Below are 27,645 nucleotides of genomic sequence, written 5' to 3'. Positions count from 1 at the left end.
GCACAGCCGGACTTTTTGCAGTTAATGATGTATATCTTAATTTGAAATGCTTTTGTCATTTAAAATAAAATTAAATATTTTTGTGTGAGAGATTAATCTTTTATTTTAACAACTTTTTGTACTGAAACCAATATCTTGTGCACTAAAAATGTCTCAATGTAGATTTTGGTGAGCTTAATAGGTACGTTTACCCTACTTTTTTATTTGAATTTTATTATATTTTATTAAAATATTTATACATTTATTATTATATTTTGTCTTAATTTTATTATTACCTTATTTGTGCTTGTTTTATTTGATTTTATTTAACCTGAGCATTGATTAGTTGATGCTAGTGGCTTTCATTTAAGAAATGACTACAGTGGAATTTCCATGGCAGATGGAGAGAGACAGAAGAAGAAGAGGAAAGGATTAGATGACTTCGAAGCAAAGAGGGCATTGTCTTGATTTCTGTTTTTCCTTCCATTCTCTGCCCATCGCACATGGGCAAAAAAGGGATAAAAAGATCTTTCCCTCTCTCTCCTATGGATTTACTGTGTATTCCTCCCTCATTTCACTAGATTTATTGCCCGAGTATTTCCAATGTGCAGGAAGTCCTCTTGTATAATGGTGTTTTGTTTTTATTTTTTGACCCCATCAGATAAAAATCCCACATAGACTCTTGGCCCTCCAGTCTGCTGTTTTATTTCAGGTTTAGTGTCATATTAATAGCTTTGGATCTCCCCTGAAGTATTAGCCTGAATGTCAGGAAGGTGCTGGACGGCAGACAAGGGCATATTTGAGGTTTTCGGCTTGGAGCTGGAATTGTGTGTGCATCTGCATGTGTGATGGTGAACGTGTGTTGATGTTTAAACAGCATTGCGGTTCTCCCGGCTTAAATGTCCACCAGAGTGCTGCTAAGCTCCACTTTTTATGTTTGTGAGATTGCATGTAGGCATGGACTTGTTTGGTTGTAAATACAATATCAGTTGTGTTTCTTGTGTGTGTGTGTGCTCATGGAGACTACATTAGAGACCAGAATGCAGCAGACTCAATTGATTGAAAGTATATTAATTGAGTATCACATGAGATTCAGTTTGACAGGGATAAAAATCAGGGGAGAAACATGCAAACTTAATTCAAATCCATAGTTTTACCACCTGCTGGAGAGGGTCATACTGTATGTGAAAGATACCCCATATGTGAACCTCACATCTCCCTTTCCTTCTTTCTCTGTAGGGGAAGGTGGCTCAGACGGCATGTATGTCAGCCTGTAAACACCTTTCAACCTCTCTGCTACAGCTGCTGTTGGAGGCTGATGTCAGGCAAGTGTCTATGGGAGCCCTGCAGCAGTTCAACGTGGATGTCAAAGAGTGCGAGAGTAAGTTTGACCTGGAGCAAAAGCTGAATGACCATTCATAAGCCTCCTTAAACCTGATTGCATGATTGTGCTTCATTCTGTTGTGGCCCAATTACAAATTTACGGCACAGTGCTGTAACCAACTTTTTATTTGACACCACTTTATAGAGATTGAGGTGAAAGTTATAGAAAAAGGTGAGAAGAGTATGCATTTTTGGCTAGCACCTGAGATTTTTCGCTTGGATCATCTCTCCTCACGGCTTTGCATGTGACCACAGCTAAAGCTAGTTTTAAAACAGCTAAAACATGGATTTCCCATGATCCTCCGCCAGCACACGCTATTACACGTAGGTCACAGGCAGAGAGAGAGAAACGACCCTCGCCGTAAAACGGTCATGTCAGTCACACCGTATGCCACCTTTTTGGTGTGGTTTGCTTTGGTTTACCAAGCAGCCTTATAAGTACCATATCAGTGATTGCTTTCATTTTTAGAGACTATGTCCTGTTGATTTGAATGCACCCCCCCATGTATCTGTATGCCTCAAACCACAAAACTGAGCTTTAATCAAAATACCACTCAAGTAAAAAAAAAAAAACCCTCCCCCATACACAGTCTTGGTGAATGAGTTCACTGTGTTTACGGTTTCTGGAAGTTTCGAGGTTTGGTCTTAGGAAATAATTAAATAATAAATAAATAATAACAGAACTAAAATAACTTCTTAAAGATGTAACCACTTGAATGCACAGATGATATGTCTGTGGTTAAATCTATCAATAGTTTGGATGTGTCTGTGCTGTGGGGAGGGAGGCAAATGTGAAGACACCATGAAGTCAAGAAACGATAAGGATCTTTTTATGAAGCTTTATCATAATCAGGCCCAAATAATGTGTAATATGTTTGATCACAAGCAGACCTAAATAATGTTAAATATGGGTAAACCGTAAAGTGCAGGTGTTCTGGTTTCTGCGTTTTGAATGTCTGGAAACTGTTTTAAAAGAAAGAATAACACTGTGTACTGTTAAAGGTGCGGACAAGCATCCTGATGGTAGCAATGTCAGGAAAAAATGTGCAATAATTGTATCTTTAGTGGTGCAACAGCTTGTCACTGGGACAGTACCCTTTAAAGGACAAATTTGTACCCCATTAATTATGAACCCTTTAGGGGTGAATATGTACAAAGATGTCCCTTTGAGGGTACTGGCCAAGTGACAAGCTCTTGTACCCTTTAAAGGGGTCTTTTGCTTCAATAAGCATGACTTCAGTCTTAGTAGGGTTTAATTGAACTATTGTTAATGATACTGTTAATTATATCCAGTGCATCGACTAAGGAATTGGACTTAGTTGTGAAGTGTTTCTGCAATTCATAATCTCTTCGTTTAAGATTGAGTACATATATAGATGAACTTTCAGTGATATACTAGAATACTTTCTAATAACTTTCTTTTCTTAGTTAAAGGTTATCAGTCATCATACCACTGCAGTTTTATCTTGAGCCCACAAGAGGCTCTGTTAAGCTGAGATTGGCCTTTCCCGTGTCTGCTGTGCCTCTTTGACCTGTACGGCAACACAAGTGGGCGATGGAACACTCAAAGGGAGCGAGCATCATGAGTTGATTCCTGTTCAGTTTTGGGGAGCATAAAGGTCTTGACAGCTTGTCCTTGCTTATCCCTCGTGAGGTTTCTTAGCATAGTCACTAACAGGGCTTTATGCTGGTATGTGGCAGTTAGGTGAAAGCCTAGAGGTCCCTGTTCTTGAATCTTGATGAGATGCGCTCTGACACGCGTCACGTGAACCATGCCGCCTTTGCAGGTCGCTCTCCTGTAAAAAGGCGAGCGGGAAGTTCGCAAAATTGACAGAGTCCCGGACCGAGACGCAGCAACAAAAGCGAGAGGGTAAGCAGTCGCTGGCTCAGCGTTTGCGGGGGTCAGAAATAAAGATGGCAGGCGTGTAATTTGCGTGAGAGGCAAGAAAGGCACGCAGCATCACGAGGTGAAAGGGATTTCTCCTGGCCCCGGCTTGTTTTGTCCCTGTGTGTCAAATGTTCTGTTTTTCAGAATGGCGAAACCGCTTGTTTACGGGTTCCCGTCCAAAGGCACAGAAAGGTCCAATGGCCCTCTGAAACCTCTACAACTCCTGTGCTCCTCACACCCCCCCAGCCCATTGGCTTTTCACAAGTTTTGTCGGCCCCTTCACTCAGTACCACGCCACTGGTCTGGGAGAGCGGCCTCATGGGAATCGGCATCAGGTTTTGGTTTACGGGGTAAAGGCAGCCCCCTCATCCCCACACATCCCTTCTATCTGGCTTGTCAGATCAACGTTGGGGGAGAATTAATGAGAGTTTGATGATGATTTTTTTCCAATGGGCCGCACAAAGCCGGTGGCAGACCAAGAGACATGACTCTGCCCTGAACCACCCAACTAACCCTCCACCCCCTCTGCCAGCACCCCCAAAACCTTCAAAGCCCCCTTCCATTTCACCTCCCCCGCCCCCACTGAACCTCCCCCTGTCCTCCCCTTGTCCCGGCTGTCATCCGTCTGCCAATCTCCCGCTCCATGGCGAATTCCCTGCTCTCTTTATCCCTCTCTCTTTCCCACAGAGTTTGCCAGGGCCGGCCCGGTGCCTGGCTTCCAGGGGGACACTCTGCTGCTCGCCTTCATCGACTTGAGACAAGTAGGTCTTTGTTTTTTTCCACTCCTTTTTCTTTTCTTTCATTCTTCTTTCCCTTTTCTTCTGTTTTCCCCTGTTTACCCCTTAACATCCCCCCCTTCTTTCTCTTATTTTCCCCTCTACCGCCAAACCCAACCCCCTAAACCTCCACGCTAGCCTTAGTTTTGTTTAAAGGTTTCTTTCCTCAATGTGTGAGCCTGTGTGTGTTTGTATTCATATCTGTGGTCCCAAGGCTGGCCTGATATTCACCTTGGTGGTTTTGTATTTACCATTGTGGTGCGGAGATGGCCTCAAGACCTCCTCCTGTTCGGTTTAAAGGGGTCATATGATGTTGCTAAAAAGAACATTATTTGGTGTAATGAAATGTTTATGCGGTTTAAAGATTTTTTTTAGATGGTTCTTTAGGGGTCATCTTATCCCATTCGCACCTCTGCACTCTTGAACATTGCAGAGCTGGAGCCGTTTATAGCAAATGTTGGCCTGTGCTCTGGCTTGAAAAACACAAACTGAAACACATTGAGAAGAACATCAAGGTGATGTTGCAACCAGAAAGGCAACAGCCCAAGGCATTATTCTCTCATCCCATTATTTATGTTTAGAGAACATTTTGATAGCCTTTTGGTAGCACAGAATAGATTTTGTTGCTGCAGTTCATTTGACCATTCAAAATGTTGTAGCCTAGCATGCATACTCCAGAGCATGAATGTTGTGGGCATATGTAAGCACCTCATAATTTTATTCTGCTACAGGGAGTCTTTTTCCAGAAACGATTATCATCTTTTCCCAGAAATGGTTATTGATTGGATTTATTCTGTCATGCAAAGGCAAAACACAGCAACTTGACATTTTGTCAGGAGTTATGACCAGATCTCCTAGGTTTGGTTCAACCATGCTCAGAGACAGTTGCAGTAACTTTGGTCTTGTTAATGCTTGTTGCAAAAGAAACACCTTTTTCCCATGGATTTTATTTTAATATCATAAAAACTTTGAATATTCTTTATACTGAACAGTGATTATTTTGCAACATTGTGGCTTTCATCTGCAGTCCTGCTTGGCTGCTCACGTCTTCCGTACTGCAAAAAAACAGTGATCGAGTTAGTGTTTGTGCATCTCACTGAACTTATCTAAACCAGTTGTGAATCAATTCAGAATTGTTATAGAGACTATTGCAATACATGGATGAATAAGTTTTGTTCCCCAGTTCTAGAAAAGCAGTGATGCACACATGGGAGATTCAAGTTCGATTACAATCTCACTTCTCCCGCTGTTTGTTTCTTATTTTCTACCCTCTCAACTGTCTTCCAAATAAAGTAGGCAACAACTAATAGTATAAAATAGTAGTAAAAAATTATTAAATAATTATATTCGGTTGTGCATCAGTTGTATCAAACATAACTACAGTTTTTTGGGGGGACACATCAAATGAAAGTTTGAAAAAAGGCCGGTAAGAAGAATGTAGCATGTGTGTTCGTGAATTCCGAGATCTAGAGAGGATGGGAAACAATAATAGTGGGGTTATAAGGGTCCATATTTGGGACCCCCTCCCTCGTTGCCGAAGTGGCCAACCTGGGCGGGTGTCAGAGACTGAGAGGGGATGACGGATGGGCTGGATGCTCAGGGAGTACTGGATGAATGAGCTGACAGACAGTGACGGATAGCTCTTTCTTCCTCTAAAACAATTCCGTTTTGTCCCGCCTGCCATCATGATGCAGTGCCACTTGTTTTCCATTTAGTTTTTTTTTTTAACCTGACTTCACCATGAAGGCGCTTGTGTGGTTTTGCTTTGTTTTTTTTTTAAAGAGAGGAGAAAAGAAGATGCTGAAGAAAAGAATGAACAAAATAGCCATTTTGCTTTTTTTAATGTCATGTTTTGCTTTTGAGCTGTCATGATGCATGACTCTCTACAAAGATATCTTTAATTATTAATACTGTTATTGTTATTATAATTTCAATAGCATCCGATGGAAGTCGGTAGAGGTGCTGTCTTCTCTCAAGAGGTGGCTTTTTCAAGGGGTTGTTCTGGTGATCAGTGACGTCAGAACCGTTCTGTCCCCCTGCGAGCCTGGCCCTGAATACGCCCGATAAATCAACCTGAAGGGCCCGTTTGTGTCCCGGTCTCCCGGGTCCTGGGATGGGGCCGTGGGTCAATCCTTATGGAGATAGACAACGAAAAGGTCCGGAAGCACTGGGAGGGGTTTTGGTGAGAGGCTGGAACCTGGATTCACTCTCCTATCTGAAAAGACAAGAATACAAAAAGAAAAGAAGAACGTCCAGACTCCGCTTCAAAGTGCTTTAAATGGTGTAGAGTAAGAGGATGGATGGAGGACTGACGTGATGAACGACTTATTTCGTGAGCCATGTTCTTACAGCAGGGGGATACTGCTGTTTGGAGTGCTAAATACGTTGGTGTTTGGTTGATTCTTCAAATGAAATGCCTACCTGAAATTTTCAGATGTGACTGCTGAATTTGAGAAGTGGGTTCATCTGTCATAGCAAAATTAATTATGTATAGCATGAGCACATGAAGAATGCCTGGCTACAATGGGGAAAAAATATGACATAAGAGCTGGACTTGAGAAACTTGAACTCAGCAGGATTTGCCTGAACCATATAGAATATAAATAACATTCTTTAAAACAAAATTGATTGTCATTCACAAACACTTTGTGAACTCGGCCTTTCTGTAATTTCAAAATGTGTTTATTTTAGCAAGATACAAAAAAAACTAAACCGATAATAGACTCTGAAGAATCAGAAAAAAGATATTATGAATGGCATGCTGCAGGCTGCAGTTCTATATTTAGGAGTCTTATATTAGCAGATTATATTAGGAAAGGTTTGTGGCGCTGGGAACCCTTGGCTGGCCTTGGTGTGGGAGGCCTTCTGGCCTCTGCGGTGAGGCTGTCCCCCCAGCAGTGCATGTTCTCGGGGCTGCCGCATGCCTCAACTCTTGCCCTGGATCTTCTGCCTTCCCAAATTCTTCCCAAAAGCTCCAAGGGGTGGGTGTGGAACGAACTAGCAGCCAGGCCTCGGTTGATGTGGAGGCCCTCATGGACTCACAGAAGTGTTATTTGGTATGAAGTGCTGATTTAAGTAGAGTTTTAGATTTGGGAGTTTTGATGTATCTACCTATCTATGGTTCTGTCATTCTATCTGTCTGTCTGTCTGTCTGTCATTCTATCTGTCTGTCTGTCTGTCTGTCGTGTTCCATGTGCTTGGATAACCTTCAAACTTAAAAGATTTTCAAATTAGTTATATGAATTTACATTCATTCTAATTCTGCTGTCTTACATTCAAATTCAAATAGCAATTCTACATTCATATTCATTATAAATTCTCTAACTGAATTGGAATTTTTAAAGGCATTCTCACGTCAGCTATGATTGGTGGGTAACCCTGCAGGGCTCATATTAATTTGGTGCTCTGGTACAGGTGCAGAAAAGCCACAGGGCATTTCAGAAGTTGAGATGGAATACCGTTGCTTCCAGCATCCATTTGTGCCATAGAGAGTGATCGTTGAAGGTATGAGAGACATATATTTACATCCCCTACGGTAGTGTCTCTCCTCCCCACCCTTCATGACCCATTCTGGGGCACTGCATTGAAGAGCAGAGGGGGCGGGGGAACGTTTTCCTGGTCCCGTGAATTTGGGAACCATGAGGCTGCTAAGCATTCCTGTGGCCTGTCCACAGGCATTATCCTAGAATTCCTGGAACGTTGTTAAAAGGATTCAATGTAAAATGCTTTTCCCCTCTCTAACCCCTTCCATTCCTTTCTCTTAGTCCTTGGCGGTGAAAGCCTAACACCAGTGACACCACTAGAGGCTTATGCTTGCGTCCTTCTGAACCCTTGGGGCAGTTTCTTAGTGTCATACTATTCTAACTAGATGTCCAACTGCAGCTGTGTCTGATTTCCTCTCCTTATATATATTTTTTATTTCCTCTTTTCTTTTTCTCTATCACTTTTCTTCTGTGATTGTGATAATTCTGTGCTCTGAGGTGAAATTTTGCTGTCAGAGTTGGTTATGTTGGTTTAAGCGTGGTTTGATGCTTGTACAGAAACGAATGATTGAAATGTAATCCTTATAATGTTCTGGCACCATCCGATGGTTTAATACTCTTAGGGTTATTTTGGAGTCTGTTTATATTTCTTCATTTTTGTGTGTGTGTGTTTGGTAATCGCTAAACAAACTCAGAGTCCGTTAGTGACCCATAGTGTTTGTTCCGGCAACAGGGTGCAAGGCGGGAACATCTTGGCTGGCCAGAAAGTTGAAGCCCCCCATCTGAAAGGAGTTCACTGCGGTTTAAGGAAATTTGCTGCTTGCTCCCAATTCTCAGTCAGCAATCTCCTCTGGAGAGTCAAGGAATCTGGAGAATGTTCCCTCAGTTATAAAGACTTCTCGTAACAAAACGAGCAATTTTGTTCATCTTTTCAAACTTCAAGATGAAGTCCTTATTTGTGTAGCTGATAGCCGATTTTTTAAAAGAACATAATGTATATCATTTAAATATTGCAGGCTCTCTTGAGGTTTAAATATTGCCCTGTGTGTGTGTGTTAAGTAGGGCTGGGTTTTGACACAAATTTCACGATTTGATTCAATTCTCATTCACAAGCTTGCGATTAGGGCTGAACGATTTAATTGCATTTGCGATAATATCGCAATATGAAAAAACACGATTTTTGAATCGCAGAAGCTGCGATTACACTCGGTCACGTGACACGTCAGAGTAAAGAGGTGTGTTCGACTTGAAGATCGATCGGTGTATGACATCAAAGTATGGCGAGAGAAAGCATAAGGAGACATCCGCTCTCTTATAGCTCTCGCAGTACTTTGATGACACACACCCATCGGTCTAAGCAGCGCTGCTTCAAGTCGAGCGCGGGCCATCTGCAGAAAAAGAAAAGAAATAAAACAGTAAACAGCCAAAGGACATAACTTAGAATGGGAGATGGATCGGTTTGTGAAAGGGAAGAGAAAAGCCATAGATGAAGTCGCACAGACCCAGGCAGGTGCTGGTCATTTAAAAGCTAAATGCAGAAAATCTTGATCTCGGCTTCACTCACCGTGTCTATACCGGACGCTACAGTTGTCGCATCGCACCGCAACAGCTCTACACTGGACGCGACAAAGTGACCATTGCAAATCATTTTAACTTTGTGTCAGTACGTCATAAATAGAACAAGGCATCAATTTAATGTCAGGGGGGATGTCCTTTTTTATAGGTTTAAAGGGGGACGGGACCAAAAAAGTTTGAGAACCACTGGTCTAAAGTTAACAGACAGTGTTTAAAAAGTGCAGTCCACATGTTTGCATATGTTTATTACAGTGACTTTGAATTACCTAAAGTAGTGTGGTAAAGCAACAGATTTGTTTTTATATTTCTGCAGTCTACTTTAGTTTGTGTGATTTGACAATATACTGTGATTGTAGTTGTTAAATAAAAATGTCATTCATATCAATTCATGCATCACCTAATTTCATCGTAACATCCTATATGTAATATCGTAATATCCTATAACATTTACTATTGTCATTTTGCATTATTGACACTATTTTCCTAATTAATGCTGTTCAGTTGCTTTGACACAATCTGTATTGTTAAAAGCGCTATATAAATAAAGGTGACTTGACTTGACTTGACTTATAACTTGACTTATAACATCCCTGGCCTACAGAAAAGAACATTTATGTTTAATCTATCTAATATTGGGGAAGTCGTGGCCTAATGGTTAGAGAGTCGGACTCATAACCCAAAGGTTATGAGTACGAGAGCCTCGTACCGGCAGGAATTGTAGGTGGGGGGAGTGAATGTACAGCGCTCTCTCCCACCTTCAATACCACGACTGAGGTGCCCTTGAGCAAGGCACCAAACCCCCAACTGCTCCGGGTGTGTGTTCACGGTTTGTGTGTGTTCACAGTTTGTGTGTGTTCACGGTTTGTGTGTGTTCACGGTTTGTGTGTGTTCACGGTTTGTGTGTGTTCACTGCTGTGCACATGGGTAAATGCAGAGCACTAATTCCGATTATGGGTCACCATACTTGGCCACATGTCACGTCACTTTCACTTTTTTTCACTTTCATATTGTGTTGGTCATACTATACAATGATTTGTAGCTTGTCTTTGTTGAATAATACAGAACACAAAGAGCTTTAAAAAATAATTGCATATTAAATCGCAATCGCAATATTGGTAAAATCGCAATTAGATTATTTTCCAAAATCGTTTACTTGCGATTCGATTCGATTACCGATTCGATTCAATATAGATTATTTTGGACACATATCAGGTACAGTACGTGCCAAATTTTCTCAAGGAAAAAAAATCTCTCAACTAAAATATACATGAGAGTCAGTTGGTAGCTACTACATTATAATATTGAAGGTTAAAATTGACCGATTTGTGCTGTACAACTGCTTAAATTGCGCTTAATTAAGTTTTTATAATAATTAAGTTACAATTACTTCAGTTAGTTTTTTAAAATATACACATTTATTAAATAGTGGCTGTCATAAAAACTTGGAAGAATTTATTCAAACATAAATAAAAAATATAATGAATGTTATAGGGTGTATATATTTAGTAAAATGCTCCTCTCTAGAGTTAATTTTTCTGGCTGACTATCGAGTTTATGGTCACCAAATATGCTTTCTGAGGTAAATGTGACTTTACGTGACATTGTTTACAAGCTGTTATATTGACTTCTTTGCTCGGCTGAAACACTGATTGAGCGATTACTTGAGACAGGATACAGATTGTAAAGTTGTACTCTTTCTTTTAACTTACCTTCGGATGTTTAGTCATGATTATTTTGTGCTGAAGCTGGTATTAATGTGGAGGAGATGATCAGTTCACGTGCGCCTCGCGCTGCTGCGTCTGTTGAACTGAGGCGCTACAGCGATCTGTCACTCCAGATTAAACCGCGCCAAAACGGCATTTATTGTTTAAATACTGCAATACAATGGACATAAATTGAAATCTGATACTTTGTTTCATATTTAAAGTATCAACGCACAATGCTTATTGCGATTTATTGGATGGGAGGTGCGCTTCAATGTTCCATCCATTAACTGAAAACAGGCTAGACTAATCGATTCTTGGGATTTAAGAATCGATATCGTTTCGTAAAAACGAGAATCGATTAAAATCGAGATATCGATATTTTTTTACCCAGCCCTAGTGTTAAGTATATACAATTCAGATGTTTGGGGTCAGTAAGATTCAAAGATAAAAAATAAAAAAAACACCAGGGCTGCATTATTTGATCAAAAATTTAGTAAAAACAGTAATATTGTGAAATATCATTTCAATTCAAAATAACTGTTTCCTGTTTTAATATATTTCAATTGTGATTTATTCCTGTGATGGCAAAGCTGAATTTATTTAAAAGTTTAAAATTTTATTTACTTATTTAAAAATAAGCTGATTTGCTTCTCAAGAAACATTATTTTTTTTATAAAAAATGCTGCTTAATGTATTGTTGAAACGGATACATTTCGTCAGAAGTCTTTAATGAAAAGAAAGTTTAAAAACTGCTTTTATTTGAAATAGAAATCAGTTGTAACAACGTGAAAGTCTATACTGTAACTTTTGATCAATTTAATACAAACTTGCTGAATAAAAGCATTAATTTCTTAAAAAAAAAAATAATAATAATCAGACCGATCCCAGATTTTGAATGGTAGTGTATATTTCCTGTAGTAGTTGTAATAATTAGTTTTTGTAAACTCTTTTTTTTTCTGATTTGTGACATTATAATTAATCTTCATATTGTTTGTGGTATTGGAGGAAGTTCAGAGCAGGTTCAGAGAAATGATTAACGGGAGTGTCCCATTCAAGGAACATTTACATTTACAGTATCAATGTGACATTTAGTTTCAGGCAGTTGCTGCTCAGCATGTACCAACATGCAGGCTTTGGGGAAAAATGGATCTATACATGACATGATTTTCAACTAACAGTTTCTAGTCAAGTAAAAGCGAAAGGTTATGACCCTGCAGCTTAAAAAGTCAAAATGAAAGCAAACTACCACTAAACACTGATTAATGTCAAGGCGTAACGTGATCATTACTGAAGGAGTAGAAATACTGGCTAAGAGATGAATGAGCTTATGGTGAAAATAAATGTTGCTTTGGAAAATGAAACCGAAATCTACCTAGATGTGGGATTTCCAGCTGGTATTTCCCTGTCAAACTTGTGCTTTTGGGAGAGGGAATCAAGTGTCAATCTGCTGTCTGAGTGATTGCAACTGTTATGCCACATTCTTCCCTTATACACACATCAATGCAGTTAACAGTGTTGTTTTTGTGTTTATGTAGTTAAAGATGAAGAATTCAAACCAACATTGGACCCCACTGACTTTTATTATATAGAGGAAAAAAAGCACAGAGGCATTTTTAAATATTATCTTTTGTGTTCCACAGAAGAAAGCAAGTCATACAGGTTCAGAAAAACATTATGGTGAATAATGACAGAATTTTCATTTTTTTGGGGGGTGAACTGTCCCTTTAAATGTTGCTTATATTGTGAGCTCTGAAACATTATTTTGATCAAACACATTAGGCCACTGCAAAAGAGACCGAAAGGCCCAAATTCAGATAAAAATAAAATCATGTTTCACAGGTAATAAGATTTCCAGTCAATTTCTTGTAATCCACTGACAGTTCAATGATTGTATGAACCATGGAACCTTTGGGGGTGGTGGGAGATTTTAAGAACCCCTCTGTCCCACATTCCCTTCAAGTGATGTCAGTAGGAAGAACCAGAGCCTGAGTGCGTGTTTGTGGTTTTAATGGAGCCTCTCGGTCAACCGCAGTCTCCCTGAACCCTAACCTGCCTGGTTCAGTAGCTGAGGTCAGACAGACGGCAGTGAAGGTGCGCAGGAAAGAGAGATTAAGGATGAAACCATTTGGGCTGTGCTCTTCTCCTCACCCTGTTCAGCTACAGCCTCCCACAGATCAGCTCTTTGTGTGGCTCCTTCAGGGAGAGATAGAACGTTTGAAAGAATGAAGACTACCACAGAACTTCGATTGTACAAGCAAACCAGCTCTCCTGTCTTTGCTTATGGAAAATAAGTAAAAAACGAATGAGAAGGAGTGGAAATGTAGGAAGGAGAAAGAAAAGGAAACGTCACAGGCAGCGCTCTCCTCAGACCATTTCTCCATAGTCGACCTAAACAAGCCAGTGACAGGTGTCACAGTTTAATCGTCCCCCATTTGCTTCCTCTCAATGCCCAGTGAGTGTGTCACGCTTAAATCCATCCCCCCTGCTCCTTCTCAATGGCGTGCTGGTGTGTGTCAGTGAAAGGCCTGTTTGAGGTGCTGTCACAGGTCTCCAGGGGTCAGACGGATGAGCTGCCCTACTTGTATGGAGTCAGTGAGGGAGCAGATATTCTCTGAGCAGGGGGTTGACATCTTTCTTTGCGGCAGGGTCCCATTCAGCCCTATGAGGATGGCACTGACATGCATCTTCTTTCTCACTCCAGCATGAACACAAACTGTCAACCGATTCCTGCTTCTCCAGCTTACCCTTTTTTGTATTTCTCTCTCGTATATAAAAGCGCAGTGGATGATGTGAAAGATCAAGGAATCTTAAAAAGATCCCCCTAATTTTGATCCTAACCTCTATCACTGTCTGTCTTCTGCGGAACACAGGAGATATTTTGTAGAGAGTTTCAGCATATTATGAAAGTCAACAGGATCCAGACTCTTCAAGGTCCGAAAAAGGACATTAAAGTAACTTGAAATTGAACCATACAACTAACTGGTATATCTGAAGTGACAAGATCACTTTGTATGATGAACAAAAATTAAGCCTTTTTACTGTCAAATCAAAACAAAACATTGGTTAACACATTCAGTCTACATTAAAAATGGGAACACAAACTTGAATATGTTTGGCCACTTGACGTGTTAACCAATAAGATTTGACATTAGTTGACGTTTGAGGTGTGTGTTGGCGTATTTGATGGTGTTGTGTGAGTTGATCAATGCTTTTATTTGATCTAGGAGTGAACAATGACAAAAATATCAGTCGTCTTGAATAGTTTCCCCATTGACTTTCATTGTATGGTCAAAAACAGACCAAATCATAATTTAGAATTAATAGGCTATTTTCTGTCCTGTTTTGACCCCCCTCATTAGAACCCACTGAATTGGCATGGCAGATTGTAGACTCGGAAGTAACTACGTAATAAAAACAGTTCCTCACAGCTGTGTGGTGCAATTTTACTGTCGGATAGAATCGAACAGTGTTGTCAGTAATGTCGGCACAGCATTGTCTTTTAGTTTCAATCTTTCTGAAAAGTCCTGCGTCAAATTGTGCCTTGTTTTGCACAAATCTTTGGCAAAATGAAGTGAACAAAAGACCAAGTTCTTACTGAGGCGGTCTGGAATCTCATTAAAATTAAAGTTCATCCACTCTCTCCTGATGTTTGGATCAGAAGGAAGGCAATGCAAAGACTGCATTTTCCCACAATTTGGCACTGCAGTGTTGTCTTGTCTTCGGAGCCGTTTGGTCTCTAGACCTGCGTTTGCCTCTCTCTCTATTTACTTTCTACATGTGCAAATCGGTGGGCAGGGCTAAACAGGCAGTGATGTAGAAGCAGACATTGATTTTCTTCTTTGGAGGTGGTGTTTAGCCACACTATTACATTATAGAGCGGTACATTCCACAAGCTGTCGTTTTGGCAGAATGGCTTTTATAGAAGCTGTTTTTAGACTAACAAGAAAGTTTTGATTCTGAAACTTACAGGATGTTTTTATAGTTCAATGACCTCTTATATGTCAAAAGTTTTTTTTCCATAGAAAGTCATACTAGTTTGGAACAGCATGAGAGTGAGTAAATTACCTCCTTAAATTACACTGCTTCTAAAATACATGTAAAATACTCCAGATCAAAACAGACTATCCTGTTGTCCATCAGCTGGACTGGAGCTCCACCACTTTTCATATGTGTAGAATATAATGTTTTTGTGAGAGTGTGGCTGGGTGTGGATATAGGGGTCATTTATGGGACCCACATATCTGTGGTTTTCCCTCAGTTCTGGCCCTTGGTTCTGGTAACTTACACCCTAGGAGCCCTGTTTTAGTCAGTTTGCGTGAATTGTATGTTCCTGTGCTCAGTATTCCTGTGTGCAGAACATCTGGCTGTAAAGGAGACAATAAATGGGGAACAAACGCCATACCAGGGTTTAATTATTTAACTGCAGGTGGAGACAAGTAGATGTTTGTTTTTATTGATGATTATCATTCCTTTTTATTGATTATTACTGATGAATACTGTTATGAAATTAATATTTATAAATATACCCTGCAGCTATTCAGTGGTTTTGCTTTCCGATAGATAGATTACAACTTAGAAAGCAACTTACACATTTGGAACGTCTCAAAAAACAACAGCTCATGATTGATCACTTCTACATATCTGATCTACAGAACATCTTTGTTAGCCTTTTGAAAGCAATGCTTTTTCTTTTCTTTTGGAGTCTTCGTTTTTTATCACTGTTTTCATGCACATAGCAACATTGTTGTGCATATTAATATTTTTAATGTGCACAAATTGCTGTTTATGCATGCTAACTGCAAACTTCATTCATTGTACTATTTAGAGCAAATAGCTGACAACTCTAAGTGATGAGGAAAGAGCCCAGGGGAGCGAGCGGGAAGATGGATGAATGTGGCGTTTTGGACAGTGAACTCATCCTGGCCCTGGCGCATGCTGGCTGATCTTCTTCTAGTTAACAGCCAGAACCAGACCAGGTGTAATCACTTTCTCCAGCCTTCCGCCTTTCTTTCCGTCCAAGGGAGAGAGAGTAAGCGAGTAGGGGGTGGGCCAGTCCAGTGGCCTCCGGCCGACCCTGCTCGCATTCCCTCGGAGCCAGCGGACGATAAGCCTGACGTGCTATCTGTCTCACTCTTTCTCCCTCTCCGTCTCTCGCAGGCTCAGTAAGTATTGGCAGGCCGAGGTGGGGTTGTATGGTAAAGCAGTAAGTCTGTGTGTGTTATGCATGTTATACATGCTGGAAAGCAGGAGAGAGAGAGTAACCTTGGCTTTGGTCCAGTCAGGGAGTCAGGCGGGATCTAAAGTCTGAGCCCCTCACCCCATACCACTTCATCTTCCATTCAGATCAGTCCCGCGCCAGGGGCTATGCCCTCACGGGAGAGCACGGGGGTACTGAAAAGAGAGCCTGGTATTATTTTCCCCTTCTCTCCTTTTTTCTCTCTTTACCCCTCTTTCTTTTCCCTCTATTTTTCTTTACTTATTTTCTCATTCTCCTCTGTGAATTTGTACTTAAAGGCTTGACGGAGAGGTTGTTTTACCGGTCTTGCCTCTTTAATAACCTCCATCTCAACCCTCATCACCTTCTTACCGGAAAGCGCAATGTGTTGTAGGCCATTTACAAATGCCAATTTGTTTGCCATTAAGTAAGGTAAATAGGATTTGGTGAATTCCATCAGGATAACAAGCACCAACCTGACCCTTAGTTTCATTTTGTTTTGTTTTTCTCTCTCTCTCACTCTCTCTTTCCCTTACTTTGGCAGCTGTTTATCTGTTTGTCTTCATACTGCGGTGATCATGAGTAAGCACTTTTCAGTCTGTAGCCTTTTGGTGACCCTGATCATGAGGGCTATCAGAGTTCACGTCTATAGAGAGAGCACCACGCCATCACCAAAAAAGCCTTTGATCAGATTATATCGTTATTCATGCCCTGTGAAAGGGGTAGGAGTTCTGTAATGCTGGTTTATTGTCTGTCACCACACCACACGCACAAACAAACACACGCAGATCCACATTCCATCTTCATTTTCTTACAGCAGCTGCAAGAGTCGTTTTGATTCGTCCATTTCCTGTAAGCCTTAAAAAGGCTCTTTTCTTATAAACGTGAACGATGAGACACCCTTGACACCAATATGATTTCTGGATGGATCCGCCTTAACAACAGACACTGTGTCATGCTCGTAATAAAGCTGTTTTGAATTTCCTTTTCATATTTGAATATTCCACAGCATTTCATCCTGTTTTAGCGCATTTTGGAAGAAAGCATGTTAGTCAAGTTACGAAAGTAAAAAGCCCATGTTTTCTCCATAGGCAAAGTGCTTTTTCTGCACTAGCTTACAAAACCTTTAAAGACAGACCTTTAAAAGCAGTTATTTCAACTTTTTTTTTTTTTTTTTTTACAGAAATTGTTTAACATCACAATTTCTGATAAAAAAAAAAAAAAAAAACTACTCTACTATTTGTATGTCTTTGTGTATACATATACATTACTGTTTATGTTTGGGATCTATAATAAATTTAAAAGTCTCCTGTGCTCACTAATTCTGCATTTGTTTGATCAAATCTAAGTAAAAATAGTAAAACCAAATGCTGGTTTGGTGCTCAAGGATCATTTCTTATTATTGTCAAAGTTAAAAACAGTTGTGCTGCTTAATACTTTTATGAAAACCATAATGCATTATTTCATGAATAGTTAAAAAAATAAATTAAAGTTCATAATTTGTAAAATCTTTACCATCACTTTTGATAAATCCTCAATCAGTCCTCAATTATTAGAATTTTCCTGTAATGTGAAGGCACAAATCTATCGTGTACATCTTCATAATTCTTTTTTTATATATTTACTTCAGAATAAAAGTAGTCTATGTCAGTGTTGAGTACATTAACTTCATCAATTTGACAACATGCGCGCTGCAAATGCTCACAACACAACCAAACTAAGAAACGCGCTGCAAATACAATTCTTTATTTGGTTGTGTTGTGAGCATTTGCAGTGCGTTTCTTTATTTGTTTGCATTGTGAGAATTTGCAGCACCTGCTGTCAAACTGATGAAGATGTTTTCTTGATTTGCTGGTGCTTTTTCTATTTGCCTGTGTCTTCTGAAGTTGCAGCGCGTTGAGCTCTCTCGGCCACCGTACATAGAACATTATTTTGACTGCATGTATTTAAGAATGTTAAAACCTCTGTTGTAAATATTTCAACCTCATTCTTTTTTTCTGTTCTGTGTTCCTCTCAGCTCTTCTTTTAGATTCTTGCTACCAGCTCTTAGCTCTGACTGTTTTGTCACACTGCTGCTCCAGCAATAACTTTTACCTTGTCGGAATCCACAGGAAGGTAAAAGAGAGGTCATGTCTTCCCCAGGCCAGTGCCAAGTTTTTCAGTCTAACAGTTATTAATTACCACCCAGCAACACCCTTAAAAGGGTTGTGTGGAGAAATGGACAGTGAGAATGAGCTCATCTTCCACCTGTGAGACATTACTGTTCATCCATAGATGTTGTGCGTTCATTTATTAACACTCATTCTTAGATGATCTGTCCTGCATTCGACCGAAAGGGCTTGTGACTGTTTTGTTGTCATTTTGACCTGGCAATAACTCTCTTTTCTGAATGGACAGGAAGTTGAAAGTGAGGCCACCTCTTCCCCTAGGCTAACGTAAACGCTGTCAAATGTCCATGAATTACAGTCTTTAACTCTATTAAAATAAGTGTCAAAACAAGTCAGCCAGAAGGTCACAGAGAGTATACAGAGGGACGTGCCAAATCAACTGTTCTGTGACCCTTGTCTATGTAGCACCTTATAATTAATGTAATATATAAAAAAATTATAGTTATACATTTATTTTTATTTTAATATTGGACATGTTTTGGATTACTTTTTGTAATACTTCTGTCATAGTTTGTCATCTGATTTTACTAAGATTTCAGTGAACCAGCTTTTTCTAAGGTTCACTTATGCAGCTATTTGAAATCTTTAAATGTTTCAGAAATGAGACTCTTTTGCGTTCTGTGGGATTTAGCCACTTTCCTCAGGTCTCTGTGACCGCTTCACCACACCATAACCCCCGAGATAACTCTTCCTTGTCTGAAGAGGACAGGAAGGTAAGTTTGAGGCCAAGTCTTCCCCAGACTATGGCTCCTCAGACGTTGCGGCCTCAGGAAGAGGGCTGTTTTCACTTGTCCCAGATGTGGCTTGCTAACAGAGCGAAAAGGACTGATAACAGAACAATGACCCTAGTGGGGTTCAGCTTAGAGACAAAGTGTATCGGCCACCGCAACCATTGCCATCTTGACCACCCACTGACCCCAACCTCCCTCGTGCGTTTTGGACCTGCTTACAGTTTCCTCAGCAAATGTTCATTTTGTAGTTAGAGATTAGCAGTGTCCTGTAGTGACTTGTTCTACACACACCCAGTAAGAGTAAAAACTCTGTATCAATTTAGTATTGTCATTGACTTGAAAAGGTGGAACCTTATTCACATGAACTCTTTGTATTTTGCGGTCTGTGTTTGTTTAAATTTAGACATAGAGATGCTTGTACCCTTTAATCGAGTTACGGCTGTCAGAATACTTCGGGCTTGAGCTTTTGCTCATCTGAAATTCTCTGAAGCCCTCTTGAGACTTCTGTTCTGACCTAATCATGTAGGTCTCTGCTTCTCCTAATGTAATTATATGAGCCACTCAGTTGTGGCACAGCCCCACCAGCATCCTAGCAGAGTGGACCAATGGTAAGTGGTCATTGTTCATTTTTAAACTCAGATTTTCCTCTGTTTAGAGTTCAGTGCAAGGTGAATTCTATTTGAATGAGAGCATTACTATGCCCTACTCACTCTGGAGTTCAGTTCAGGGTATAGTCTCTTTTTGGTACACCCTATAGACATACTTCACTGCCACTGTTTTGACATGATAATATACAGCAACATTCATATTAATAGCACTTAAAGAATAGCTGATCCATTTCTCAAGCCATGATTTACTCACCTTCATGTTCCTGTATGACTTGCTTGCTTCTGCAGAACACAAGAGATGATTTTCTGAAGAACATTGGTGTCAAAATAAGATTAGACTTTCATGGTACAGATACAAAAAAGAAAAAAAAACAATACAATATTTTTCAAAATATCTTATTTTGCATTCCACAGAAGAAAGCGTTAAATCTTTGGAGTGACATGAGGATGAGTAAATGATAACAGAATTTTCATTTTTGAGTGAGCTATGCCTTTAAGATTGTGGCAAGATTGTGTTTTGATTATTACTTGAATATCTTAGTAACACTTTACAATAAAATGGTATTTGTTATTATTAGTTAATGCATTAGACATCATAAAATTATAATGGTTAACACTTCAGCAGCATTTATATAATCATTATAATAATCATTCATGTTTCCCACATTTTTTACGTATAAAGCACTTTCACACAACTACCGGTTGATCCAAAGTGCTGTACAATACAGCTAAAATAAAACAAATAAGAAACCACAAAACATCAAAATGCAATATAACTGTATAATTGACATGGCTAGATAAAAGCTATTGACAAAATATGTTTTTTAAGCAGGTATTTAAATACTGGCAAAGAGGGCGCAGCTCTAATAGAAGCTGGTCATTTGTTCCAGACTAGGACCAGCAACAGGCCTCGATCTAGGAACAGACAGGAGACCAAGATTACTGGATCTTATAAGTAGAGATTGCCTCAGAGAGATATGATGGGGCTTGATTATGCAGAGATTTACAAACAAAGGATAAAATTTTAAAAATAATTCTAAATTTGACTGGGAACCAGTTTAGTGAAATAAGAATTGTGCGAGATGGGATGTGATCGAACCTCCGTCTGCCTGTCAGCAACCTTGCAGCAGCATTTTGGGCCATCTGTAAATGCATTATAGAGGACTGACTTATACCATAGTATAGTGAATTACAGTAATCTAAACGAGATAGAACAAACAAGTGAATAATCTGTTCAAACTAATTTATAGAGAGTAAAGATTTTATTTTTGATAAACGCCGTAAGTGGAAGAAACTTGATTTGACCACTGCACTCATTTGTTTCTCAAAACCCGTTAAAAATAATTCTAAATTTGACTGGGAACCAGTTTAGTGAAATAAGAATTGTGCGAGATGGGATGTGATCGAGCCTCCGTCTGCCTGTCAGCAACCTTGCAGCAGCATTTTGGGCCATCTGTAAATGCATTATAGAGGACTGACTTATACCATAGTATAGTGAATTACAGTAATCTAAACGAGATAGAACAAACAAGTGAATAATCTGTTCAAACTAATTTATAGAGAGTAAAGATTTTATTTTTGATAAACGCCGTAAGTGGAAGAAACTTGATTTGACCACTGCACTCATTTGTTTCTCAAAACCCAGCTTGCAATCAAAAAGAACACCAAGATTTTTAGCACAGGGTGTAAAGTAGAGTTTTGATCTTGTCATTTTTAATCAAAACTCTTCCAGTGAAACGACAACCTAATCATTTAGTCAGTTTAAACCTCACCAGTTTCATCCTTCATTTTTTTAATTTCGATAATCCGATTCACTCAGATGTATGTCACAAGACGGTAGAAATTATCTGTTGCAATTTGTTATATGTGACCCTGGAGCACAAAACCAGTTTTAAGTCGCTGGCGTATATTTTTAGCAATAGCCAAAAAAACATTGTATGGGTCAAAATTATCGATTTTTCTTTTATGACAAATATTATTAGGATATTAAGTAAAGATCATGTTCCATGAAGATATTTTGTAAATGTCCAACTGTAAATATATCAAAACTTAATTTTTGATTAGTAATATGCATTGCTAAGACCTTCATTTGGACAACTTTAAAGGTGATTTTCTCAATATTTAGATTTTTTTCTCAATATTTCAGATTTTCAAATAGTTGTATATCGGCCAAATATTGTCCTATCATAACAAACCATACATCAATGGAAAGGATATTTATTCAGCTTTCATATGATGTATAAATCTCAATTAAAAAAAATTGACCCTTATGACTGGTTTTGTGGTCCAGGTTCACATATTACAATGTTAATATCGACCTAGGTTAATAAATGCTTTAAAATGTGTTTTTTTCTATTGTTAGTTTATATACCCATATTAACTAAAGATAATGAGTTGAAATTTATTGTAAAGTTCTGACCATGTTTCTCCTTTATTTTTGTTCCCTCTCTTTGACCTGTCTCATCTGAATCCTGCACAACAACTCCCTCTTCTTCTTCTCCTGCTCTTCCTTGCTGCCTCCTTTTCCTTTCCCTCTCAATCATTTTTCTCTTCCTCCTCCACATCGTCGTCTTTTTATTATGAATCCCTTTATTTTTTATGTTTTGTTTTTTTGGTCTCGACCTCTTAATCTTCTTTTACTCTTTCTCTTGTTTTGATTGACAGTTGCTGTTATCTCCAGCACTGGTGCTTCTAGGACTGTGTCATTTAAAAGTGTTTTTAGACAGAAAAGAAAGCACATGTTCAACATTGTTAATCCTTGATGATTGACATGAGTATCTTTTCCCAACAGTTAAGAGCGTGTATGTTTGCATAGCCTGAGATTTGTGTTTGAGTGTCTCCTGCTTGCTGCTTTGCTGGACGCTTTAGCGTGGATGAAGCTTAAGCCAAGATAACCTCTATGGATAACCTCTGATCTCTGTGTGCTACTACTGTGCGGACTGAAATATGGCTTGAGAAACAGGGAGCCACTTTTCCTTTTTTTCAGTACCCAGATACCGCTTATCATTTTCCTCCCGGTGAACTTTGACTGATGTTGAATGATGCTTTAGTTGCTGCTCCTTCCCCCTTTTTTTCGTTCCGCTCCTCTCTCTGCGTTCACATGATCCAGAACCATGGATAGCTGAGCGAAGTGTTTTTGATTCAGACCTGTTCATTATATGTTGTTTATATCTACACAGGTCAATTTTAAGATAAGACTCTTTTCATAACTTTCCTCAGTAACGTTAACAGATTTCCCACAAAAAATATCTAAAAATGACCATAAGCGGTGATGCTATAAGGATCAGAATGCATGGATGTTAACTAGGCATCTTAAAAGTTGTGAGTTCGTAACTTGTTAATTGACTCAGGGTGGACAGGATGATTGGGGATCACAGTTGCTATTTATTCTATGAAGTTTCTCAACCCACTCTTTGATTTTTCCACAATTTCTATTAGCCATAGACCCAACAAACTTGCTCGTCAAAATGCTTCGATCTCTTTTTACTCCTATTGAAAATGCTGCAACACAATGTTGATTTGAAGGAAATTAGGTATTGAAACACTTGACAGGGAATCAGTGATAAATGTCATAGACATATATAATTGAACAGTTAAAATGGATAGTTCGCCCAAAAATGAAGATTACTTTATATGGTGAGCAGATATATGTTTCTATTCACAAATAAACATGATTAATGCACATACATGGAGAACATCAAATATGATGAAAATAATCTCAAACGTGCTTGATGTGAGAACCAAACAGAATTTTTCGCATCAAGCATGTACTGTTGATCTTCCATTTCCATTTGCTCTCTGTACGTGCATTGATCAAATATTTGTTATTTAAGCATCAAAACGTTTTGGAGGAATTGACTTCAATAGAGGGACAAATAAATAAAAAATGAATGAAAATCTTATGGGTTAGGAAGAACATGACCGTAAGTATTTAATGACAGAATTTTCATTTTTGGGTGAACTAGGCCTTTAAACTAGGAAAATTCAAAATTTTTGATGAGTAGATCAGAAAAAACTGTTTGCAGATCATTTGAAGAGGCCAACAAAGATACTTGATTATCCTCTTGATTTCAGTTGTTTTATTTATTCTTTGCTGGCGTCTTTCTTTCAGAGCACTTGAAGATGTTATGAATCTCTTATGCTCATATTTGCTCCCAGCAGATGTTTACTGCTGCTGTATCTGTATCGGATTTGCTCGTCGTTCACATTTACGACCGTGCACTTGAGCCCATTTGCTGCGGTTCAAATCACAACTCCCATTCCAGCCCATTGTGACTCATCCTATGTTTAGTAGACTTTTAAAATACATTTTTATTAAAGGGGTCATATGATGCTGCTGCTAAAAAGAACATTATTTTGTGTATTTGGTGTAATGAAATGTGTTTATGCGGTTTAAGGTTAAAAAAACACATTATTTTCCACATACTGTACATTATTGTTTCTCCTCTATGCCCCGCTTTTCTGAAACGCTCGATTTTTACGTTTACTGCTGCTGTATCTGTATCGGATTTGCTCGTCGTTCACATTTACGACCGTGCACTTGAGCCCATTTGCTGCGGTTCAAATCACAACTCCCATTCCAGCCCATTGTGACTCATCCTATGTTTAGTAGACTTTTAAAATAAATTTTTATTAAAGGGGTCATATGATGCTGCTGCTAAAAAGAACATTATTTTGTGTATTTGGTGCAATGAAATGTGTTTATGCGGTTTAAGGTTAAAAAAACACATTATTTTCCACATACTGTACATTATTGTTTCTCCTCTATGCCCCGCTTTTCTGAAACGCTCGATTTTTACAAAGCTCATCTGAAAAATCATTGGTCTGAAAAGGCGAGGTGTGCTCTGATTGGCCAGCTATCCAGTGCGTTGTGATTGGCCGAATTCCTCAAGCGTGCGATGGAAATGTTACGTCCCTTACCATATTGTGATGCCTGCGGCAACTAGGGATGGGCGATATGGGCTTTAAAATATATCACAATATTTCTGGTATTTATTACGATAATGATATCAATGACAATAATTCAGGGAATCCTGTTTCTTCTGTGGCGCTCTTGCACAGAAACTCCACATATCCATAGCAGAAGTAATACTACTGATGACGCTCCAGGAAGGTATCCAGTTATCGCTGAAGAAAACGCACAATGGAGATAGAGACGTTTTTACTGATGAAACTTGAGGAAAATAAACATACAATTTCACAAAATATATGGTTTATCTGTGTTCTTCAATCCTGGGTATTTTTATAAGGAAAGCATATTTATAATGCAATGTTAATTGACATGGCTTTTATCACTGTATATAATACTATCATTCTGTAATATGAAACCACGTCTGGTCACAAAAAGAAGTATTTCAAACACTCAACTATGCTATTAAGTTAATTTGGCATGTATATAAATTATATCTTTGTTGGACAACAGGTTTGTAAACAGGCTCATACACATGCAAAACTGTATCGCACACGTGCTGCTACATTTATTCAGACTGATTTTTTGTGCACTGTACAGCCCTCCTCAATTTCACGTCCGCCTTCTGCGATGTCGCTCCGCACTGTTGCACACAGAAATATGTAAACAACTAGACTTTATTGTTATTATTGCGGGTATTGTTATTATTTATCGGTATATTGCAAACGATAAGATATCGCGCATTCCTAGCGGCAACCACATGTGACGACACTGGGCTGGACTCCGCTTCGTCCACGGTGAAAGCCGATCCGGCGATCGGCAGCGTGAAGTTGAAGTATTTCCTCAGCGACTAGCACGGATCAGCTCCAGGCATGATGAAGCGGATATAGTCCTCTTTTGGAAGACCAAACAAAGTAGTTTCGCTTTCGCAATGAAGCACACGGTGCCTTCACGACATGGCGGCGGCAGCAACAATACTACAGCGAGAATAAAAGTTATGCCTTCTTTCTTTGCGTGAAGATGTGGGAAGAGTTGCATAACGCCACCCAAATAGTGACGTAGATATGTGGGGGCGTGTTAGAACACTTAACTCTTAACTTTTATAAAGAATATCTCTTTGGATTTGAGACTTTAGTCTTTGCAACTTTACAGATCTTATTTATGCACCAAGAGCTTGTAACACTCCAAAGAGAAAGGAAAAATTGAAATCGCACCATATGATCCCTTTAAGACATAACCTGAAGCTACTCTGCCAGATAACTGAGTAGGCCCTTCTGAATATAGGGCAGCCACATATATGTTTTACTAAGTTTTACTTTGGCCTCTTTTTCTGGTTGTTTTAGGTGAGAGTTATTGTTATTGCTTTTTCTGTGCTGGTTATTATCAATGTTATCATTATTCAGGCTCAAGCTCAACTGACTTTGGCCTGCGTGAGCCTTTGAGGCTGATGGCCCAGTTCTAGAATGCACTAAACAACGGTGAGTGCCAGAGGGCAGCCAGAGGTGAGAGTAGAACTAACAAGAAACGGAGTGAGAGGAGAAGGCGTGGTTGAACTGATAGTCGCACTGATGCCACAAAGAGAACAAAACACATTAACTTTAGTGACTAGAGAACACAAAACTAATTGACTTCGAGGTTAAGAACGTTATCCTCTCATCTTAGTTTTCCTTCTATTACATAGCAGCTCATTCACATTGACCTCATTAAGTCGTGATGAATAATTGTACTTCATCGGCTGGTTGTTCACAATCCGTTGTAGGTGGCTACTAGGTTACTGGGGCATAGGTGATCATTACATAACAAGCTCCCCACCAGAGCATTTTTAGATTTATTGCAACAGTAAAGTGGCAAATCAAACCTTGTTTTTCCAGGACGCTGCCAGAAAGAGCAACAAGTCTAATGGGAAAAAAGAATAACACGGCAGTCAATTCCCAACACCCCCAAGCTATTAACGAGAATAGCTATTCCTGCTGCGTTCCAAACAAACAAGTACGACGGTCGGAATAACTGTTATAAGCCCTCATCCAAACGGCCCAGAGAGGGGAGAGATAGTGTGGACGAGGGGTGACGCTGAAGCTGAGAGGGAACTGAGAGTAGCACATCAATGTGCAACGTCATGTTTTCTTTCTTCCCTCCCTTTCTCTCCATCATTCTTTCTTTTAGAAGAATGAGAGGAAGTGATAATCCAGCGCCCACCCGCCCCCTTGCCCCAGCTCCTCTCCAGCATGGGCCTCTGTTTGTTCAGAGAGGGGCCGATAACACTGTCAGGGGTCACGCTGAGGTCAAAGAGAGAGACCGAGTGGAAGTTCATTGGGAGGTGAAGGCGGGGCAGAGAGGCAGAGCGGAAAGGTGAAACCCAGGTCATGGACGAGTTTGACACACTAGCTTGCACTATGTGGAATGCAAGTGCATTCAGATTACAAATGACAGCGGCAAAACCTGGCTTCTTTCTCTCTCTCACACTCTCTCTCTCGCTTCTCAGCCTTGCTCCCTTGGTGGGTCTGTGCAGACCATGCCAGCGGGAAGAAGAGAGAAGAAAGGAACAAACAAGATATGAATGCAAATCCAAAAAGCACTTATCTTATGCAGGTGCTTATCTGCCATCGCACAGGGTGTGTGCACATGGTTTGAAAAGCAGGTGGTTAAATTTGTTGTTTGTCAAGTTTGATTTCAGATGGACTTAATAATTGCTTTAGTCTGATATTGTACAAGTTTTTTTTTTCTTTTTGTGAAGTCAGACTAAAGGTGACTTTACATTTATTATCATTCGGTCAAATTTGCTGTTGTTTTTGTAGGTGAGGCGAAATCCAGTCATTTCATCAGGAATACGATCAGGAATTTCACTTGAGAGCAAAAGATTTTCCCATACAGATCCTACAAAGCTCATTGGTTTGAAAGTGACTTCATTCATTGATACACTATTGAAAACTGACCTTTTTTGCCCGCAAGATTTTGCTAATTTTGCAGTTTAGCAACCCACGGAATGTTGCTGATATTTTGCTTAACAGACTTAGATAATGCAATTTAGCTTGGCTTCATCTTGGAAATATAAACTTTAATCAAACTTTGATTGTCCTCAGCCTTGTGTGTTTATGCTGAAAGACAAAGACAATATGTGACGTATATTTAATCCTACAAATTTTCACTATATACTTGGAAAGACAGCTGAAGACTGTAGCTTTACTACACAAAAACCTGCTGTAGCTCAATTAAAATAATGAATTT

General features: G+C 39.4%; 1 protein-coding gene across 1 annotated transcript in view; it reads left to right on the top strand.

Annotated features, from left to right (window-relative positions):
* The window catches only part of exoc6b (exocyst complex component 6B), a 113,756-nt gene that overhangs the window by 79,639 nt on the left and 6,472 nt on the right, over positions 1–27,645 (top strand). The window contains exons 19-20 of the mRNA XM_016246614.1: positions 1,219–1,360; positions 3,938–4,011. Coding sequence (XP_016102100.1) covers positions 1,219–1,360; positions 3,938–4,011 — 216 coding nt within the window. The remainder of the gene's footprint in view (positions 1–1,218; positions 1,361–3,937; positions 4,012–27,645) is intronic.

The sequence above is a fragment of the Sinocyclocheilus grahami genome, unplaced genomic scaffold (genome assembly GCF_001515645.1).
Source record: "Sinocyclocheilus grahami isolate Dianchi unplaced genomic scaffold, SAMN03320097.WGS_v1.1 scaffold24.1, whole genome shotgun sequence".
NCBI lineage: Eukaryota > Metazoa > Chordata > Actinopteri > Cypriniformes > Cyprinidae > Sinocyclocheilus > Sinocyclocheilus grahami.
The sequence above is the reverse complement of the archived record's forward strand: the minus strand, read 5'-3'. Positions and strand labels throughout refer to the sequence as shown.